General features: G+C 32.5%; 2 protein-coding genes across 7 annotated transcripts; both read left to right on the forward strand.

Moving 5' to 3' along the window:
- The first annotated feature begins 4,815 nt into the window (after positions 1–4,815).
- On the forward strand, positions 4,816–7,153 carry LOC112705771 (protein S40-4). 3 transcript variants are annotated; one of them, XM_025756743.3, is made up of 3 exons: positions 4,816–5,430; positions 5,671–5,746; positions 6,168–7,153. In XM_025756743.3, the coding sequence occupies exon 3, from the start codon at positions 6,188–6,190 to the stop codon at positions 6,716–6,718; it is 531 nt and encodes a 176-aa protein (XP_025612528.1). In that variant the 5' UTR covers positions 4,816–5,430; positions 5,671–5,746; positions 6,168–6,187; the 3' UTR covers positions 6,719–7,153. The 3 variants fall into 3 exon arrangements, with proteins under 3 accessions (XP_025612528.1, XP_025612519.1, XP_025612537.1); XM_025756734.3 differs by having other exon boundaries at positions 4,820–5,430; positions 5,671–5,871; XM_025756752.3 differs by lacking the exons at positions 4,816–5,430; positions 5,671–5,746 and adding an exon at positions 5,904–6,080.
- A 1,166-nt stretch (positions 7,154–8,319) lies between these two features.
- Positions 8,320–13,102, forward strand: LOC112705790 (probable beta-1,3-galactosyltransferase 2). 4 transcript variants are annotated; one of them, XM_072201605.1, is made up of 12 exons: positions 8,320–9,146; positions 9,284–9,425; positions 9,913–10,006; positions 10,496–10,557; positions 10,740–10,859; positions 10,948–11,011; positions 11,406–11,478; positions 11,578–11,698; positions 11,937–12,024; positions 12,101–12,226; positions 12,355–12,464; positions 12,654–13,102. In XM_072201605.1, the coding sequence occupies exons 4-12, from the start codon at positions 10,548–10,550 to the stop codon at positions 12,800–12,802; spliced, it is 861 nt and encodes a 286-aa protein (XP_072057706.1). In that variant the 5' UTR covers positions 8,320–9,146; positions 9,284–9,425; positions 9,913–10,006; positions 10,496–10,547; the 3' UTR covers positions 12,803–13,102. The 4 variants fall into 4 exon arrangements, with proteins under 4 accessions (XP_072057706.1, XP_072057705.1, XP_029143836.2 ...); XM_072201604.1 differs by having other exon boundaries at positions 8,677–9,146; positions 10,496–10,566; XM_029288003.2 differs by lacking the exons at positions 8,320–9,146; positions 9,284–9,425; positions 9,913–10,006; positions 10,496–10,557 and adding an exon at positions 10,651–10,655.
- The last annotated feature ends 7,444 nt before the right edge of the window (positions 13,103–20,546 follow it).

The raw sequence follows: 20,546 nt of genomic DNA on the forward strand, positions 1-20,546 counted from the left end.
TTATCCCTATAATAATAATAATAATAATAATAATAATAATAATAATAATAATAATAATGGTTAAGTATGATTTTGGTTCCTAAGGTAGGGATTGAAAAGTTATTTCATCCCCAGTCTTTTTTTCGCTATAAAATGGTCCCAAATATTTAACTTAGTATTAAAATCGTCTTTCGGACAAAAGTACCCTCCCCTTCTTCCCCAAAATCACCCAGAAATAGAACAGAAGCTGAAGCTGAACTAGAACCCACCACCACCACCATCTTCATCGAAGCATGAGTAACAACAACAATCCAACAATATAATAAACATTAAAAAAAAACAACCAGAAGTAGAAGCAGAAATAATGGAATTAGAATCAAAACTAAAACCAGAAGTACAAACAACCAGAAGCAGGTGCATAATGAAATTGAATTAGAAGCAAAATCAGAACCAAAAGCACAAGCAACCAGAACTATAAACACAAGCAACCAGAAGCAGAACCAGAACTAGAAGCAGAATGAAATTAGAAATATAATCAGCAGAAATTAACAAAATCAACAAACGGCGAGGAGCATAATCAGAAATCAATGTAATTAACAAAATCCACAAATCAAACAAATTCAACAATATAAATAACAAAAACGGTGAGTAGCAGAAACGGGGAGGAGAAGAAACGGCCAAGGAGAAGAAACGGACGGTGAGGAGCAACGATGACCGGCGACTGAGCGAGGAGGAGCAGCAAAAATGGTGAGAGGCGCGCGACATCCAACCTCTCGGATCTGCTGGCGTCGACGGCGAACAAGGGAGAGGAGCAGCGACGAGATCTGGCGGTGAGATCTAGCGACGATCGAGGACCGAACGACAAGGAACAACGGCAGCGAAGGCGGCGAGGAGCAGCAGCGGCGGCGAGGATTCCCCTTCCCTTCCCCTCTTCTTCCCTGACCCTTTCCCCCTCTCCCTCCCGTTCGTGATTCTCTTTAACCTTTTTTTATTTTTTATTTTTTTTAGTTAGGGGTAGTTTGGTAATAAAAATAAATATTTTAGTAAAAAGGATAATTTTAAAACAAATTAAAATTTTTGGGACCATTTTGTAGTTAAAAAAGGCTGGAGACGAAAACAATTTTCAATCCATACCTTAGGGACCAAAATCATACTTAACCCTAATAATAATAATAATAATAATAATAATAATAATAATAATAATAATAATAATAATAATGTTGTTTAATAAAGTTATTAGAGATTATTCTTAAAAAAAAAACTCAGTTTGAAATCATTTGATATTTTTGTATTTAATATAATTTGACTTGGTGTGATAGTTAAGAATGAAGTATAATTAAAGTTATTCTTCTATTTTTATTTGAATCTCAACTTGATCTATCATCAAATTATCAATTAACTCAAAAAGTTAACTAAATTTCTACTTCATAATTAGACTAACTTAACATATACATGTGGCACATACATATTATTTTTCTTTGATTTATAAATGTGCAAAAATCATGTTAACAAAAAAAGTGTGTCAAATTTGCATTCTCCGTTAGTGAGTTATGCGGAACAATGGATGGGAGATTGTTATGTGACAAAAAAAGTCTAGAATTAATTTGTGTAATAATTTTTTTAGAGACTAAAATATTTGCTTTTAAATTTTTCGAAACTAATTTGGATAATTACTCTATCAAAAAATAGACTGAAGACTGATTTGTCTACCAAAATAAAACCTTAAAAATATTTTTGTGTATTAATATTTTTAGAGACTAAAGTATTTATTTTTAGGGTAAAATATACTTTTTGTCCCTAAAGTTTAGCAAGTTTAAAAAATACCCCTAAATTTTATTTTGTTTCAATTTTGTCTAAGAAATTTTCAATTTGCATCAAATATACTAAATTTTCAAAAAATTTAAAACTAATTTAACAATAATACATACAAATTATGCTTGATTTGCTTGTATTGAGAGTTGTTCTTATGAAATTGTTGTTAAATTGGTCTTAAATTTTTTAAAAATGAGCCGTTAGAAGTATATTTGATGCAAATTAAAAACTTTTGAGACAAAACTGAAACAAAATAAAATTTAGGAATATTTTTAAAAAAATTTTCAAACTTCAAAAATAAAAAATACTTTACTCTTATTTTTAAAATTTAGAGACAGACTCAAAAAATTATTTTATGATTCTAGTATTTAAGAATGAGGAATGCTAGGGGCCAGTACTTTTAGGTAGCGTTTGGTAGAGAGACAGAGACGGAAAGACTGAGACTGAGAGACAGAGACTAAGAGACATTGATTGAAATAAATCTCAGTATTCTGTTTAGTGCAAAATAGGAGACAGGAATTGAAACAAAAATGAAACTCTAATTTATTTTGCACAAAGGGTAAAATTGAAATTAATTAATTAAAATGAAAGTATTTTAGGTATAAAATGTTATTAAAGTTTCAGTCTCCATCTCTAAACTGAAACTTTAGAGACAAAGACAAAAATTTTAGTACTAGTTTTTGAACTAACAAACACGATACTGAGTCTTAATCTCTCAGTTTCAGTCTCAGTACCTCAAAACAAACACTACCTTAGTATTTTGTAACTATTAATTGGTCATCAATAATGTTTTTAATAGTAAAAAATCACTCACTTTTATTTTGATGGTTAAATATTAACCAGAAAATATAAGAATTGCTGACCACTTAAACTTTTCCTTTAAGAATTATGTTTCTAGTCCTACGCATTTTATCTCGTTTTTTGGAATTCTACTCTTCCTAGTATTGAAATTGTAAATAAATTCATGTTAGTATATTGTTGTTAAAAATAAAAATTATTAAAAAAATTAATTATTATTAATATATTGATAAAAATAGTCATTAATTTAAAAAAATTAAATTTCAAAAATGTTTTCTACTATTTTCTTTGATCTAATATTAATATTTCTAAGACTTCAGTCTTAAATATTATAATATCAATGCATTCTTTGATTAACTACAATATTTAAATACATTAATATAAATCGATAAAAAATTAAAAAATAAATATTAGTTAAATAAAATTGATAATTTGATACCTTCAACATTTGATATATTTAGACATAATTTTAATTTGTACTCAAATAGTTTTTAAAAATATTTGACACCAATCAATACCAAAAGAGAACAGCTTTACTTTTTAAAATATTAAAATATTAGCAATTTAATATTTTTAAAAATATTATTATTATTATTTTACTAAAATGAAATTGACGTTATTTGAAAAAAAAAAGTTAAAAATATATATATCCAAGTTGATAAAATAAAAGTACTAAACCTGTTTAAAGTTTAGATTTAGGTCTCTGAAATAAATTAAAGTCTTTAATAAAAAAATTTATGAACAAAATTAAATTTTTGAAGTTTTTAAGATATTTATAATAATATTTTATTAAAAAATTAATTTTTTTTGTTAATAATAATTTTAATGTCCTAAAAACAATTTTTTCAGTAGTAATAGAATGTGGTTTTTTGTGCAAGATAGCTGGCAATGCTAGCAAAACTGCTTGTAACAAATCCTAGGTAATAAATGTAAATTGATAGACGTGCATAATCGCCAACTGGATTATAAAATAGTACTACTCCTACCATCCTAGCAGAATATACTAGAATGGAATTGCATTAAAGAATATTTATGAGTGGATAAGAACATCACTTTGCCGAACACAAGAAAACGGTAAAGGAAAATAAATAATGGCTGTTCACTAGAAAATGTTCACATTTCCAAGTTGAATATTATTTTTTCAATAAAGAAGTGAAAAATATAATTAGTTTAAAAAATTAAATATAAAAATGATTTTATTACAACAAAGATTTGTGTTCTAAAATAAAATAAAAAGACTTTACTTAAAAGACTAAATTATTGTGTATGAATAATTTTTTATTTTTATTTTAAAAAATATCTAAAAAAATTAAAGAATTTAAATATTTTAAAATAAAAAATTATTAAAATAATAAAATAAAAATTAATAATCATCAAATTTATAATTTTTATAAAATATATAATTTGTTATTCTAATTATAAATTAATTTTTTATTGTATTAATTGATTTTATTTAAAAGATCTTAGTCCAAAATTAAGTATTAGAATCATCTTAAAATTGAATGATATTTTTTTTTATTTAAATAATGACAGAGGATTAGATCGTATATTGTTTGTGTGAGGGGAAATAGTACTGATTTAATGAAATAACAAGTAATAATTAGATATGTAGAGGATACGACAAAAAAAAAATATTGAGTAGCCCATACTGTACGAAAATAAAGTGAGAAAATTAAAATACATAGTAAAATAGAATTTAACAAAAAAAAATTGAGTTGAGTACTTGATGTACTCAAATTAATTTTGTAAAATATTTAGTGTGTAAATACTTGTAAATAAATAGTCAACAATATCAGATCAAATTAACTTTAATATCCTATTAAAACTAAAATTAAGTGAATTTATCTTAATTTTTAATTTAAAAAATATCTTTATATTTATAAATTATTTTAAAATAATAACAAAAAATATAACTATCTAAATTCTAAACATAATATAAATAAAAAAATGTTAGAAGGTCAGTAAATTTTATAATTTATTGTTATTATTAGTATTTTTAATAGTGTAAAATTATATTTAATAGTATAAAATTATTTATTTTTTTTTGCTGGTTAAGTGTGGTCAAATTTTAATAAAACTACTAGCTCATAAACTTAATAAACTATGAATTTATAACAATACTCTCCTAATTACCATAATACGTACCACATTCAATCAATTCTGGGTTCTATAGTTAATTAATGTGCAAGCCAGGAAGCATTGAATAATGAATATTACTACCATAGCAAGTGACTGAGTAGTGGTGGAAGTCTGATTTTCATTCGCTAGCAATACCCCGCTACATATATCGATGTAAGTTTTTCACTGTGTGTGTTATATTAACACCCAACCAAATAGCATTTCTACTTGCATTCTCTCCTCAGCCACCAACACAATAGTAGTATTTGGCTAGGCTCACACTTTCAAGTTTCACAGTTACTCTAATACAATAATACTATTACTACCTCAGTCACCTACCTCAATGAGTTCTCTTGTGCTTCAACTTCTGCTGTTTGTTGCATTGGACTAGGAGGGGAAGAGGATAAGGTTGGAGGTACATTGGAGCCAATCAAGATGCAGCTTTTCAGAGATTATGTCTATTGAGAAAAGAAAACAATTAAGTTTTTTGTGGCCTGCAACAGCAACTGCTGAGTGATAAATTCGGCAGCATACAGCCACACAGCTATAGTAGTGTTCTCTTTCTTTCCCTCTTCTTTAATGGGGCTATGATGGGACTTGCTCTCTTCTCTTCTTTCATTGCTGCATGCCGCTATCCCCACCTCCTTATTGTCCTTCATCTCTGTCCCTTTTGGACTCTTGCAATTAAAACCACACCCCCTTTTTCTCTTATGCTCAGCTCAGGTAAACTACTATTATAGAGAGGTAGAGAGATCAATCAATAACTGTAACTCACTACAAGACCCATCATTTTCTTTTTGCTTTCTTTACTGTGCATGTGGTTCTTTTATGGGCCAAACTATAAATACAACCTTTTCTCATTCATATGCATGTGTGTATATGCATACGCATACACATCTTTCTGCTGCTTTAATCTGTTGTCTTTTTCTGCCCTCTATCTTGTCTTTTATTTCATTTTTTCAGGTACTATTCTGTGAGAGACTGATCTCTTGAAACCTGTGATCTTTCTTTGGAGGCATCTACTATCTACTATTATAAGGTCAGTGGAAGGGATTTTCAAGGCTTCTTCCCTTTGTCCTGGTTGGTTTTTTTAAGGCTTCATCATCAGTGTGTTCCCCATTTGAGATAAATCTCTTCAAAGGTCTTTCCTTTTGGAGGCCAAAGGCAAGTTAGATTCCTCTTATTATTCTCTTACACCTTTCTGATCTGTTTTTTAATTCCCGAGGAAGAAAAAGAGAGAGAGAAAGAAAAGAGAGCATCTTATCTCACTAGCAGCTATGATAATATATATTGATGTCTTTAGGTGAAAAAAGAAACAAGGTTTCTACTTTTCTAGTGTCATCAATGTCTATAAATGCTGAAAATAGATGAATGTATGTGTCATCATATCACAGTTGTTAATCCATTTCCCTTGTTCTGTTCTGTTTTTCTCATAACCACCTAGCCATTTGCATTTACAGGAGGCAGAACAAACACAACAATGGCTGATTGGGGTGAAGAGTTTGATGAGCAAGATGTGTGGGGAACTGCTATGATCACCAAGGACAAGAAGGATTATTCAACCACAAAAACAATGGTGTCTAAGTCTAAGAAGTACTCATCATCATCATCTGGATATTCTTCTTGTTCTGCATGGCACAATGCTACCTCTACAAGAAAGATACCAAGGGCTAATAATGGAGTCTTATTACCCTCTTCTGATGAAGATCATGATGGGCAAGCAAGTCTTAGAGGGTCCTCAGCACCAATGGACATCCCTGACTGGTCAAAGATTTATGGCAAGAAAAAGGATGATGGGTTTGATGATGATAATAATGATGATGATGATGAGAATGAGGATGATGATGAAGATGGTATGATCATTCCACCACATGAATTGATTGCTAGGAAGCTTGCAAGGAGCCAGATCTCTTCATTCTCTGTGTGTGAAGGCATTGGAAGAACACTCAAAGGAAGAGATCTTAGCAAAGTGAGGAATGCCATTTTGACCAAAACCGGCTTCATTGAGTAATGTTAGTGTTGTCATGTTCTATGGTCATGTCATTATCAGCTTCATAATCATATGTTATATGTTATGGTTTTGGAGTCACCACTATCTATAGTTATAGCACAATAGTAGTAGTATTCATCATTATTGTTAGACCCAGATTCGGATCAAATCCCATGCAATCTTTTATATTTGATTATCCGTACTAATATTATAGCATTAATTTATTGTGAGGTGCTGCTACAACCCCAAGAGCTTCAAACTTGAAATAGTGTCCCATCATAAACCTTTTAATTTTCTTTTGTTTATTTCTTGTTCTACATTTTCTGGGAGTAGGGAGTTTCTTGTTCTCTGTTTTGTATTTTGTATTTATGATTTATGATTTAAGCTTTCTATTGTAGTTGGTTTTTTTAATCATTTGATTAAATATTTATGCTTATTTAATTTGTATGTCCTCCTCTAATCATTGTTTTTGGCCTTGTAGTTGTATGTTATGTCCTTCTGCTAATAAAATTTAAACCTTTTAGAACCAAATTAGAATACATATTCTATTAGACTAAAAAATTATACCTGAAACAAAATCTTTCTCTTCTGTGTATGGTAACATACAGCCTCAACACTCTTTATTTTTTCACTTTTAGATCAAGATAAATGGACAAAAAAACCAAGTTTTTGTGCAGAAGGTGTTAATATTATACACAGTAATAAGATAACGGTAACAAAAAATGTATTATAATTACTTAATTAGAGAAAGAAAAGGTATCAAGACCCAAAAAATGGTTAAAAAAATTTAAATAATTTTATTGGGAGGTGAAATTTTAAAAAATGGGAATGTTAGTGATTTTCAGAAATATCAAGACCAATAGAATTCGTTCGGGATTGATGATAAATTTTGTTTATAAAAGAGCAAAAACAAATTCACTCGCCATGACTAATTCTTTTTCTTTTTATATATATATTTTTATTTTCAAAAAATGAATTCGTCAAGAGCAAATTGTTTTTCTTGAGCATCATATATCAGTAAATAATATTATACTATTTTTTGAAAATTATTATATTGAAAATCATATACAAACTAAAAACACTTTTTATTTTTATTATTGAGATTGTGGTGGTGTTTTTATTTTTTTTTTTTTTTTGGTTTACCCAAACGGTATCCCTCAACCCGACAGGTTAAAGACTAATTCGTCGCAAATCTCAGTTCCATTTAAAGGTCTGCCGCTGGCCAATGAGTTTATCATTTTTGAGGGTCAGATTTGTGGTTTATCATTTTTTTTCCACAAAACTGACCCACAAATTTGTTTATCCTTTAAAAAAATTTTCAGCTCATACAAATCTGAGGTTTAAATTTTTCTATTACCCCAAATCTGACACTAAGTTTTCTTTCCAAAAACAAAACTGAGCCTCCTATTTGTAAGTTTCAATTTAATAAAAAAATTATTTCCATATCTATAAAAAACACACCATTTTTTCATAATTGAGCATAACACATTTTAAAATTTCATAACTAAAAAAATTAGCCAACTAAAAAATACAAAAAAAAGTTTTCTTGAAGTTATTATTTCCTACAAAATTCAATAATTTTTATTTTTCTAATTTAAATATTATCTGCTGCTTTGTCTGCCATTCATTCACGATGACACCAACTAGTGTGTGCATATAAATTTAGATAATGAAGATTAGATTATGTAACATCGTGAATCTTGATTTATCATATCATAAATCATATTGCTATTCCTGCTAAGTGCTAAACAAAAGTAACTTTTTTCTAAGAAACGTGATCCCTTTTTTGGGCTCATTGTCTTCAATAAGATCAACCATAGCTTACTTTTACCTTTTCAGACAGAAATTATGATAGTGCAAAGCTTACAAATTAAATAGATACTAATTAGCAGATAAGATAACTCATAATTATATAGTTAGACTTCAAATATAGCATACATGGTTTACATAAAAAAGACTCGAGTGGGATCCCACTTCACATCCCAACTGGATTCAACAAATTTATGTTCTCTTGATAAATATTTGCAGTGATAATTACTTTACCGACACTTTCCCTAGGCAAATTATAAGCAAAATAAATAACTCTTTTTTTCTCGTATGACAATTCTAATTACTGCATGCAAAAGAAAAAAAAAAGAAAAAAAGAAACTTTTTTTTTTAATGTGAACTATATAGCATATACACCGAGTTGAGCTGAAAAAAGAAAAAATGTTGAAGGAAACATACAGCAGATTTTTCAGGTGAAAACAAAAACTGAAGGTAGAGAGAGAACAAGATCTGATAAAACCGTGTTAAGCACTTAACTGTTACCTTTATATGTTACAAGTTAATTCTTCAAATTTTATTGATGATGAAGAGCAGTTTCGGTTCTTTTTCATTGAAAGAATAAGAAGGGTTTCTAACTTAGTCTTCTTCACTTACCCCAAAGGCACTCTGTGCCACACGACCTGTAAAGTTTCCATCTTTCTTTTTTCCTCTCTTTTTTTTTTTTTTTTTTTTTTTTTTTTAACATTTTGCGGTTTGTTTAATCTTTGTTTCTTCTTGTGCATTTTCTTTCCTTGCCTGATTTATTTATTTATTTGATAGTGAGGTAAGCAAAGAAGAGAAAAATGAGTATGAAGAGCAAGGGCGGAGCTGTGGAAGTGAATGCAAGGGGTGTCCTTCATAGAAAATGGGCTCTTTTTCTTTGTGTGGGAAGCTTCTGTGCTGGAATGTTCTTCTCCAATAGGTACTTGAGCTTCTGGGTATCTACATTTGAGCATCAAGTTTTAATTTTTAGGGACTGAGAGTTTCTATATCTTATGGTGCAAATGGGTTAAGCTTCTAATATGAGAATTCGCCATGTTTGCCATAAAAATAATCACTTTTTTTTTGTTTCCTGGTTGCAAGGATATTTTTAGGGAAATTGCATTATTGATTTAGAGAAGCTTGCTCTGAATCAGTGTCGGTTGTGTTTTCTGTTTCTAATGTATGAATATAATCTATGGTATCTGAACTGCATTGTCAATGTCATGGATCATACACCTAGTGCATTCAATATGTTGAGCTTTGATTGGTTTACCAAAAGAAATAATATGGATATTTGTTCATCTCCTTTGATTTTGGTCTTGCATTCTTGTTTTAGATTGTTCAATTTAATCTATTTGTATTAGTACATTGCACCTCAAGTAAACTAATCACTACATATATAATGCTAACCACTAATTTCGCAACAGGATGTGGTTGACGCCAGAATTTAAAGAAATATCAAGAACTTCTAGTGAGTTTGATCAGCTAAAATTAAACTCTGAGGATTGTAATGTAAATCTAGTAAGTCTGTCAGTCTTACCTCTTCCCTAGTCTCTAATCCTGTCATTACCTACCTGTGCTGCTTACATCTCATATAATTCAATGGTTAAAATGTTATTAATGGATCTTAGTTTTCTAGATTTGTATATAGTAGTAGGGGGTGAACTTGATTTGGTTTGTTATAATATTCCATCATGTTAAAGCCCTTTGGGCTTGAAGCTATTCATTGCAGAGTGCTTAATTTTGATACAAGATTGTGCCACAAGGGTTGACCTGTCGCTTTGTCGACAGTCTAATGTCATGTAATGGCTCTACCTTTGTTTTAAATATTAAGTCTGCGATGAAAGTCAAGATTAGTTCAAGTAGAATTTTTTTCTCTGCCATATGTAACTCTAGATTTCTATACTCAAGTCTCAGGCTTTATGAATTCTTGCTGCATCTTTTGTTATTTAGGGGGAAAAATCTGTGATGGTGACACTTTTCTTTCATAACATTTGTCTTTGTTCAAAGGTTGTAAAGCCTAACTCCAATTACAGTCAAGTCGAAGTTTCAAATACACAACATGTCATCAGGTAAGCTAAGCCCATTCTTGTTTGCTGTGAATTTTCTTACATACCTATCAAAAGTAATCTGATGCTAAACCTACTGCTTACGAATTGCAGGAAACAGAGTAAGACAATATCGGCTTTGGAGTGAATATTTAGTTACCTTTGGTAGAGTTCTGAATTTTTTATGCATGGTTCTCATGTACCAGGAAACACACAAACAGTTGAATCAACTTCAAGGAAAAAATGTTTCATGGTTATAGGAATCAATACAGCTTTTAGTAGCAGAAAGCGAAGAGATTCTGTTCGTGCAACTTGGATGCCACAAGGTGATCAAGTGACATTTTAGCCCATTTTCTAGTTTTTCCTTTCTTATTCATTGTATCTGATTCATGGTTTGAAATGGAACGTCATCAGTTGAGGAAAGAAAGAAGTTGGAGGATGAAAAGGGCATAGTCATACGTTTTGTTATAGGTCACAGGTCAGATTCAGTGTGTCCTAATATTCAGTGTCATATGGCTTTAACCTATTTATGATTATTCCATTGCCGTTATGTTCTTATGTGTTTGCTCCTTAGAACTTTGTTTTGTTGCCTTAGCATCAACTTATTTCAAACTGAACTGTTTCTTTCTCATTCTGATGCATTGGTGTCTATTTAATATCTAACGTGATTGCTTTGTATTTTATGGATTGGTAGTATGCATATAATATGAGAACATTGTGTTAAATGAAGAAATCGATAAGTAATTATTGTCAAATCGATGACAAATCTTGAAACCTTTGGGATAATGTATATGATGAATTCCTATGTGGTTAGTTGAAAATATTCCTTCTGCTGTTAAATAATCAACCACACTTGGCCATTTTATCTATAGTTCTACATCAGGTGGCATTCTTGATAGAGCTATAGAAGCAGAGGAGAAGCTTCATGGCGACTTTTTGAGGCTGGTGATCTATTTCTCCTATCTTTTTTCATTTAAATGTATAAGGCTATAATTTGTGCCGACTTATTTTTACTAACAAAAAAATGCATCCATATTTATGCAGAACCATGTTGAGGGCTACCTTGAACTATCAGCAAAGACAAAGACCTATTTTTCAACTGCTGTTGCTCTGTGGGATGCAGATTTTTATGTCAAAGTTGATGATGATGTCCATGTGAATTTAGGTAAATACTAAATAGTCCTATAGAACTTTGAATTTGCAATTTTACTTTAGGAACATTTGCCTTAATTTTATCAAATTAAGACTAGATATGGAAATTTCTATTCTGCATTTTATTTTTTAGAAGCTTTTAGAAAGTGGAAAAAAATAAAAATCAAAGGGCATTCTATGGGAATATCTGAGAATTCTTATAACCATGAATCATTTTCCTAATTTTCCTTATCTTGTTCCTCTCTTCACAGCAACACTTGGATTGACTCTGAGTATGCACCGTATGAAACCTCGAGTGTATATTGGGTGCATGAAATCTGGCCCTGTGCTTGCTCAGAAGTAAGAAAAGCTTCGCTTTTACTTTTCAGATAAATTAAATTCAAATCCATTTCCTAGTGTAACTGTTTTACCACAGGGGAGTGAAATATCATGAACCTGAATACTGGAAGTTTGGTGAGGTAGGAAACAAGTACTTCCGTCATGCTACCGGACAACTATATGCCATTTCACAAGATTTGGCTACTTATATATCAACTAATCAGTAAGTTTTGCTTTCGTCACCGAGAACTGTTAAAAGTGGAATCAAGATCCTCATTGTGTATAAACAAGGACAAGCTTGCAATTTGGGATAACTAACTAGCATAGGAAATGATTGGCTTATAATGGCAGGGACGTGCTGCATAAATACGCAAATGAAGATGTTTCTTTGGGATCTTGGTTCATTGGTTTAGACGTGGAGCATATCGATGACAGGAGAATGTGCTGCGGCACACCCCCGGGTATGCTATTTTAATTGTTATTATAATCACATTTTATTTTTAATAAAAATTGTGACAGATAGCACCATATATCATCATTGATCCTCTGCTATTCGGAAAGCACCAGAAGAACTAATGAAAACTTTGAATCTGAATGTTGTTAGACAGTTTGAAATAATGTAATAATTGCAGTAGTGGTGGTTGATGCAGATTGTGAGTGGAAAGCACAGGCAGGCAACATGTGTATAGCTACTTTCGATTGGAGATGCAGTGGGATTTGCAGGTCTGTGGAGAGAATAAAGGTGGTTCACCAGCGCTGCGGCGAGGATGAAAATGCACTGTGGACTGCAACATTTTGATATGAAACCTTAAGGGGAAGAAGATATGAATGAAGCATGCAGATACTTATACATAATATGTGTGCTAGTAGTAGAAGGTTCAATAGTCAACACTTGCAGCTTAGTATTTTGGAGAAGAGAATAGAAGAGAATGAAAGAGTATAGTTGTATGACCAACCAACCCAACCCACATTCTTTTAGTAATGGCCGGAGGACTTTATATATATATTTCTTGTTCTCTGCCATCTCTAACTCTAAATAATAATTGCTTCTCACCAATAAATCACTATAGTCTACATATATGTGTTATTGTTATTATTATTATTTTTTTTGGTCGATTATTGTTATTATTGTTATTATTATTATTATAGTCTACAAGAGAAGGACTTGCTATCAGATCCTTAATTCTTCTAGTATGAACTAAAGTACTAAACCCTGAAAAAGAAAAGAGACTCCAAAAAGAAATAATCACTGGTTAAACAGAGATGATCACTGGTTAACAACTCAGGTTAGAGAATTGATTATAGGAGCACCCAATTTATAACACGTTATACGTAGAGATCTCTTTTAAGGACCTTTCCGGAGGAAATATTTCCAAAGAGATTTTAACATTGTCCTTAACCTGTTTTAAAGTAACTAAAAAGCAGTTAAGAGGAAGATCAGCTGCTATAATTCAATCTGAACTATGCTATGTCTACGTAAAAAAGAAATTATCAAATGAGTTAATTGAATAAACTTATATTAAAATTATATAAAATAATATATGTATTTATACACATAAAGACTAATTTTAGTATGCACATAATATTTTTTATTCAACTGTCCAAAAAGAGAAGAAAAGAAAGTTCTACTAAATTGCCACTTGATCTGCCCTCCATAGAAGTCCCTACCAGCAGTACCATCCACAAAGAAGCAAGAAAAAAAAAAAAGAAAAAATAGAAGCAATATTTGTGCACCGAAATTGATGATTTTGCTTATCTGCTAAGAATAGTTTTCCGCCTAAACCAAATTGCTAAAGATAAAATCTGCACAGGAAATGAATCAATCAGTGGTAGTCTACTCACTACTGTCGTTCATTGACGTACGTACGTTCACATCTCATGTGGATTTTCACTCCTGCTCATGAACTCAAATTAAATTAAAGCATATGATTCAATAATATGTATACCGTAAACAAAAAACAAAAGCTAAAACCACCTTTCATCGTGAGCTCGATCGCCAATTTGCCATGGATACAAGAAACTGAGTTGGCAGAGATCAGTTACATACTTACATGTGATATTGGCACGGCTCAATCAAATAACACGGAGCTTTTGTATTACAAAGTGCCGCCTTTTGATTGAACCGTACCAATATCCCAAGTTATTAATAATTACTGCATGCAACTCGAATCCAATCCGATCCGATCCGCCAATGATCCTGCTCTTTCTCGAATGAAAACTTTAATTATTAATCTGTGACGAGAAAAAACTTACCTTAAATATGTCCAATACAATGCAAGGGAAGATCCAGGAAGAAGGAGGAGGAAAAGGTTTAAAGTTTTACGTGAGTGGTTGCATTATGAGTGAGGAGAAGGAAAAGAAAGAGTGGTGAAGAAGCTAAGGCTTGATGGGTGTGTCCATTCTTAAGAGAGAGATTCTAAGGGAGGCATTTAATGTGGCAACGACCAAGCAGCGAATAGGAAGGGAGCACATTAAATTGTGAGATTGGAGAAAGGCATATTTTGAATAATCAAAAGAAAATAAAAGGCAGTTATGTTAGACAAGACATTGAGTTTAGGTTCCAGGTTTTCATATTTATGAGCCTCCCTCCCGGCCCTCACAGTCACAGGGGGTTATATCAATTTTCAAAATAGCTTTTGCCTTTTTGCAAAATTAGTCAGTGGTTGGTTGGTGCCAAAAAATTTGTGAGTCTCAGTAATTGTTGTGTGTTGATTGAGTATGCCTGCATGTCACGGATTTTCTGTTGAACCATTAGGTTGAGTTCCATCAATTTTCAATAGAATATAAAACACCTCACAACTTTCTTCCACATTTAAAGGAAGTTAGATACATCACTAAGTGGAGTTAGTTACCATAAATCCATTAAAGGAGAAGGAAGGAAGAGAAGAAGAGAGAGAAAGGGGGGGGGGCTGCACTGCATGTTAATTTTTCATGATGTTTATTGATTGGTGCTTTTTTCTACATCCAAAAATAAATAAAAAAATAAAAGAATATACAAGAATCATATGGAAGGGGTGATCTGTCACTGTTACTAACATTCCTAAGAATATCAAGTTTTCTGGCTCTTTTTGTTCTTTGGATTTTTATTACATAAATCAGGTAATCATGATTACGGTACGTTTTAGTTGTTACCCCCCTCCCCACAAAATAAAATAACTAAAGTCCGTCCCGTTTCCGTAATCAATCAATGAAAGCTCTGTTGGTTGGAGGTACATATAATTTATTCATCAGTAATGTTATATGCCAACATATTTTATGATTTATAATCGTTAATTAATTATTATTAATATTTTCAATGGTAACTCCGCCTATGTTACACTTGCAGTACATAGCCGGTCTCAAGCCCGGATAAAGGAGGAGAGTTGTGTTAGGTCTTCGGCAACCAACGTAAAAATATAGCCGAACCCCCCATGACATGAATCAAAGACATTATTGCGCTAAAGTTAGGTCGTTACCCGGAAGTAACGCGCCGTATGGCTCGAGTACGGTGTCAAAGCAAGAGCCGCTGCATCGGTGCCCGGATGTAGTGTTAAATGAGCAAGGATTCTCGCGTTTTCGTGAACGGACGAGGGTAAATAAGCTAGTTCACAAAGGAAAAGGTAAAGGTCGAAGCGACAAAAGGTTGAGATTTGGGACATGGAACATAGGCACTCTAACAGGAAAGTCCATGGAGGTGGTGGACACCATGACAAGGAGGAAGATTAACATTATGTGCCTACAAGAAACGAAATGGGTTGGTGCAAAGGCTAGGGAGTTGGATTCTTCTGGTTTCAAACTTTGGTATACAGGAAAGGTGAAGAATAGGAATGGAGTTGGAATAATTGTGGATAAGCAGTGGAAGAATGACGTAGTTGATGTCAAGAGGGTGGGAGATCGGATCATCTCTATCAAACTTGTGGTGGAGGGAGGTGCTTTCCATGTGATTAGCGCCTATGCACCGCAAGTGGGTTCGGACGAACAACACAAGATAAGGTTTTGGGAGGATCTAGAGAGTTTGGTTCAAGGCATATCTTTGGGAGATAAGATTTTCTTAGGAGGAGATTTAAATGGCCATGTTGGGAGAGAAGTGACTGGATATGGGAGTATTCACGGAGGCCATGGTTTCGGGGTGATCAATGCTGAGGGTAAAACTATTTTGGACTTTTCCTCAACTTTTGATCTTCTCATCACAAATACATGTTTTAAAAAGAGAGACGAACATCTTATAACCTATAAGAGTGGCATGACAAGCTCTCAAATCGACTTCTTCTTGTTGAGGAGAGTCGACCGGAAATTTTGCATTAACTGTAAAATTATCCCGGGAGAGAGTTTGACAACACAACATAGGGTGCTCGTCATGGATTTTCGCGTTGAGCAAAAGTTGAGGAAAAGACATCATACGAAGAACCCAAGGACGAGGTGGTGGCGAATGAAAGGTGAGGAACAAAGAAGCTTCCTAAGACGGGTAGGAGAAGAGGCAAAGTGGGATGGGAATGGAAGCGCGGAAGAAATGTGGAGGGAGATGGCAGAAGTTATTAGAAGAACAGCAAAAGAAAGTTTTGGTGAATCTAAAGGAATAGGACCAAGAGACAAGGAGTCCTGGTGGTGGAATGCGAGTATACAAGAAAAGATAAAGATAAAAAGAGAATGCTTTAAAGAGTGGTCTTTATGCCGCAATGCAGATAACTGGGAAAAATATAAGGCGGCTAAGAAAGAGACAAAAGTGGCTATAAGTGAAGCAAGAACAAGAGCATATGAGGGTCTCTACCAGTCTTTAGGCACGAAAGAAGGAGAAAAATGTATATATAGAATTGCAAAGAGCCGGGAAAGAAGAACGAGAGATTTAGATCAGGTTAAGTGCATAAAGGATAAGGATGGAGAGGTGTTGGCTCAAGAGGAGAAGATTAATGAAAGGTGGAAGAGCTACTTCTACGAGTTATTTAATGAGGGACAGAAGACTATTCCGAGCCTTGGTCGATTATGCACAAGCGAAGAAGATCAAAACTTTGACTACTATCGAAGGATTCGAGACTTCGAGGTAAAAGAGGCTCTAAAGCAGATGAAAAATGGCAGGGCAGTAGGACCTGATAATATCCCGATTGAGGTTTGGAAGGGTCTTGAAGGAAAAGGCATCAACTGGTTAACCAAGCTTTTTAATGAGATTTTAAGGTCAAAGAAGATGCCTGATGAGTGGAGAAAGAGCACCTTGGTACCTATCTACAAGAATAAGGGGGATATACAAAGTTGCGAAAATTATAGAGGGATTAAGCTTATGAGTCATACTATGAAGTTATGGGAAAGGGTGATAGAACGGAGGTTGAGAAAAGAGACACAAGTAACAGAGAACCAATTTGGATTTATGCCAGGCAGATCTACCACTGAAGCGATATACCTATTAAGAAGGATGATGGAGAGGTATCGTAGTAATAAAAGGGATCTACACATGGTGTTTATTGATTTGGAAAAAGCGTATGATAGGGTACCAAGGGAGGTCTTATGGAAGGTTTTAGGAAAGAGGAGAGTAAGGATCGCATATATTCGGGCAATTAAAGACATGTATGATGGGGCCACAACTAGTGTGAAGACTCAAGGTGGTGTGACAGAGGAATTCCCTATTGGTATAGGATTACACCAGGGATCATCCTTAAGTCCATACCTTTTCACATTAGTCTTGGAAGTACTCACAGAGCACATCCAAGAGCCTGTGCCATGGTGCATGCTTTTTGCCGATGATATCGTCCTTATGGGAGAGTCAAGGGAAGACCTAAATAAGAAATTGGAGTTATGGAGAGAAGCTCTAGAAGTGTATGGTCTGCGCATAAGCCGTAGCAAGACGGAATATATGGAATGTAAGTTCAGTCTAAGAAGGGAAAACTCCAATATAGAGGTGAAAATTGGAGAGAACACCTTACGAAAAGTTAAAAGTTTTAAGTATCTCGGGTGCATCATACAGGATAATGGAGAGATTGAACATGATGTAAATCATAGGATCCAAGCAGGTTGGTCAAAATGGCGGAGTGCATCTGGTTTTATATGCGACAAAAAAGTGCCTTTAAAACTTAAAGGTAAATTCTATCGCACCGCTATAAGACCGGCGATGCTGTATGGTACGGAGTGTTGGGCGGCTAAAGGGGAGCACGAACATAAGCTGAGTGTGGCAGAGATGAAGATGTTGAGATGGATGAGTGGTCATACGCGATTGGATAAAATAAGGAATGAAGATATAAGGGAGAGAGTTGGAGTAGCACCCATTGTGGAAAAGATGGTTGAATCGCGTCTCAGGTGGTTTGGACATGTGAGAAGAAGACCGATAGAACATCCAGTCAGGAGGGTGGATGAGATGGAAGATGGACAAAGGGCGAAAGGCAAAGGAAGACCTAAGAAGACCATCCATGAGGTGGTCAGACGAGATCTACATGTAAACGGTCTCACTGTAGACATGATACATGACAGAGCACAATGGCGTCGTTTGATTCATGTAGCCGACCCCACTTAGTGGGACAAGGCTTTGTTGTTGTTGTTGTTGTTGTTATTTTCAATGGTACGAGATTATATATTCTATGACTTTTTCTTTATTCATTGAGGTACCTACATTTTGGTTCAACATATCTTACATGTTACTAATCTTTTGTATTATTTTTTTTTGGGTAAAAATCGAAGATTAAAGTGAAAAATGTACTCTTAAAATATCATTTTCCAAACAAAAGATTATAAATGGACACACTTACTCTTAAAAAAAATGATATAGTATTTTTAAAACTTTGGTATGAAAGATAAATTTATCCATGAAATTGTCAATTTTTGTGAGTAATTTTAGTTTTCAATATTTTGAGAATTTGGATTTTTTTTAAGGAGATGCTCTTATAAAGACGCTTAAAACGTCTTTTTGTAAAGACATTTACGTCTCGCATTATTATTACACGTATTAATGAATTGATTATTTTAAATTTCTTAATAACTTAGAATAAAACTTATTTTTTTTATAATAATAACAATAAACTCATTTTTTTAGAGATTTAATTATATTTTTAAACTTTTAGAAATTTAAATATTCACAAAATAAAAAAATCATTTTTAAACTCATTTTTAAACTTTTAGGATATATTTGTCTTTTTAAAAAAGATTAAAAATATTCGGTTCAGATTGTGTAATTTGATCGGATCAAATTTATCGTGTCTAATAATTATGATGCAAATAATTGGGTTTATTATTATTATTATAATAAACCGATTTTGTTCTAGTTTATCAAAAAATAAATTATTAATCAATTTAATAAAAATATCTAATAATAACATGACACATATAAATATTTTTAAAAAAATATTTTTAGTATCTTTATTAAAATGGTCTCTTTTCTTATTTTGAATTTTTTACTTAAAAAATATATAATTTTTTATTATTTTTTTCATAAATAAAATAAAAAAAATATAAAAAAAATTATTTAAAAATAAAAGATCATACTTCATCCTATAAAATAAACATTCAAAATTTAGAGGATCTTTTGGGTGGTAGCAGAATAGATTCCCGGTGTGAGCGTTAATTAGTTGAGATTTGAGAATCTGATAGATGAAGTGGGACCTCCTTGTGATTAGTTGGTTGTAGTTGTATTTTTCCCCGCAAGCAGTGCCCATAAATAAGGCCACGATTTCTATGTTTACGACTTTTACTTCGTCAACACGTTCCCATACAGTCACAATTTTGTACAATTAATAATGAAATAAATTAACCTTTGGTTAGCCAAATTAATTGAGTTTAATTTGAAGAATTTGCTATAAGCATGATCAATCAAGTAATGGTTAACCAAAGAAGCAGCATCACTATGCTCTGTCCTGTTTCATCTTATAAGTTGGTCCAATCCGAAATATAACAGTCTGCATTGATGTTCACAAAATGGAATTTTCTAATCCAAGGTGGAAGCATGGAATTCGAAATTAGACAAGAGGGTTGGCCGAATGTCAAATCCAAATAAATACAGAGAGACAAGGGTACAGCAATCGTCGAGTACGTATTTATGTTTTAATAATATTGGTCCATAGAGCATGGAGGAACAACATATGTTAGATTAGATTTGATGTGTTAGATGAGGTTTTTCTAAATTACTCGCACTTAATATTTCAAGCATCAACTTTATATTTTCTTTAAAGAAAATTAATAATGAAAAAGAATAAAGAAATTTTGGAATTGGAAGGACAAAAGAGAAGATGGTTGATGATGATAGCAAAGGCGAATGGAAAGTGTAAGAAAATTAAAGACGAAGCTTCTTAATTGAATTGAAAGCAGCTTTTATACATGCAAATGTTATTATTATAACTGGCAAAAAGTAAGCAGAAAACTGGGCAAGCCTTATTCTTGTCCAAAACTACCTCTGTACTTGTCCCTATCCTCATGTGAAATGGTGTCTATTCCTTTCAAGTTTCATCTTCTTTTACACTAAAAAACAACCTCAATTCACTGTTGCCTCTTTTACCAGAGTAAAGTTCCTTCAAACCCTGCCTCTCATCATTCTACTTAATAATAATCCTAGTATATTAATTTGAACAAACATAGTATGTTCTTTAATATGC

The sequence above is a fragment of the Arachis hypogaea genome, chromosome 1 (genome assembly GCF_003086295.3).
Source record: "Arachis hypogaea cultivar Tifrunner chromosome 1, arahy.Tifrunner.gnm2.J5K5, whole genome shotgun sequence".
Taxonomy (NCBI): Eukaryota; Viridiplantae; Streptophyta; class Magnoliopsida; order Fabales; family Fabaceae; genus Arachis; species Arachis hypogaea.

Bases quoted from the DNA above. Each gene is read 5' to 3' on its own strand.
- LOC112705771 (XM_025756743.3), top strand. From the start codon at position 6,188: ATGGCTGATTGGGGTGAAGAGTTTGATGAGCAAGATGTGTGGGGAACT.
- LOC112705790 (XM_072201603.1), top strand. From the start codon at position 10,718: ATGCATGGTTCTCATGTACCAGGAAACACACAAACAGTTGAATCAACT. The intron at 11,479-11,577 runs GTGATCTATTTC...ATATTTATGCAG, and splicing joins ATGGCGACTTTTTGAGGCTG to AACCATGTTGAGGGCTACCT. The intron at 12,025-12,100 runs GTAAGAAAAGCT...GTTTTACCACAG, and splicing joins GGCCCTGTGCTTGCTCAGAA to GGGAGTGAAATATCATGAAC.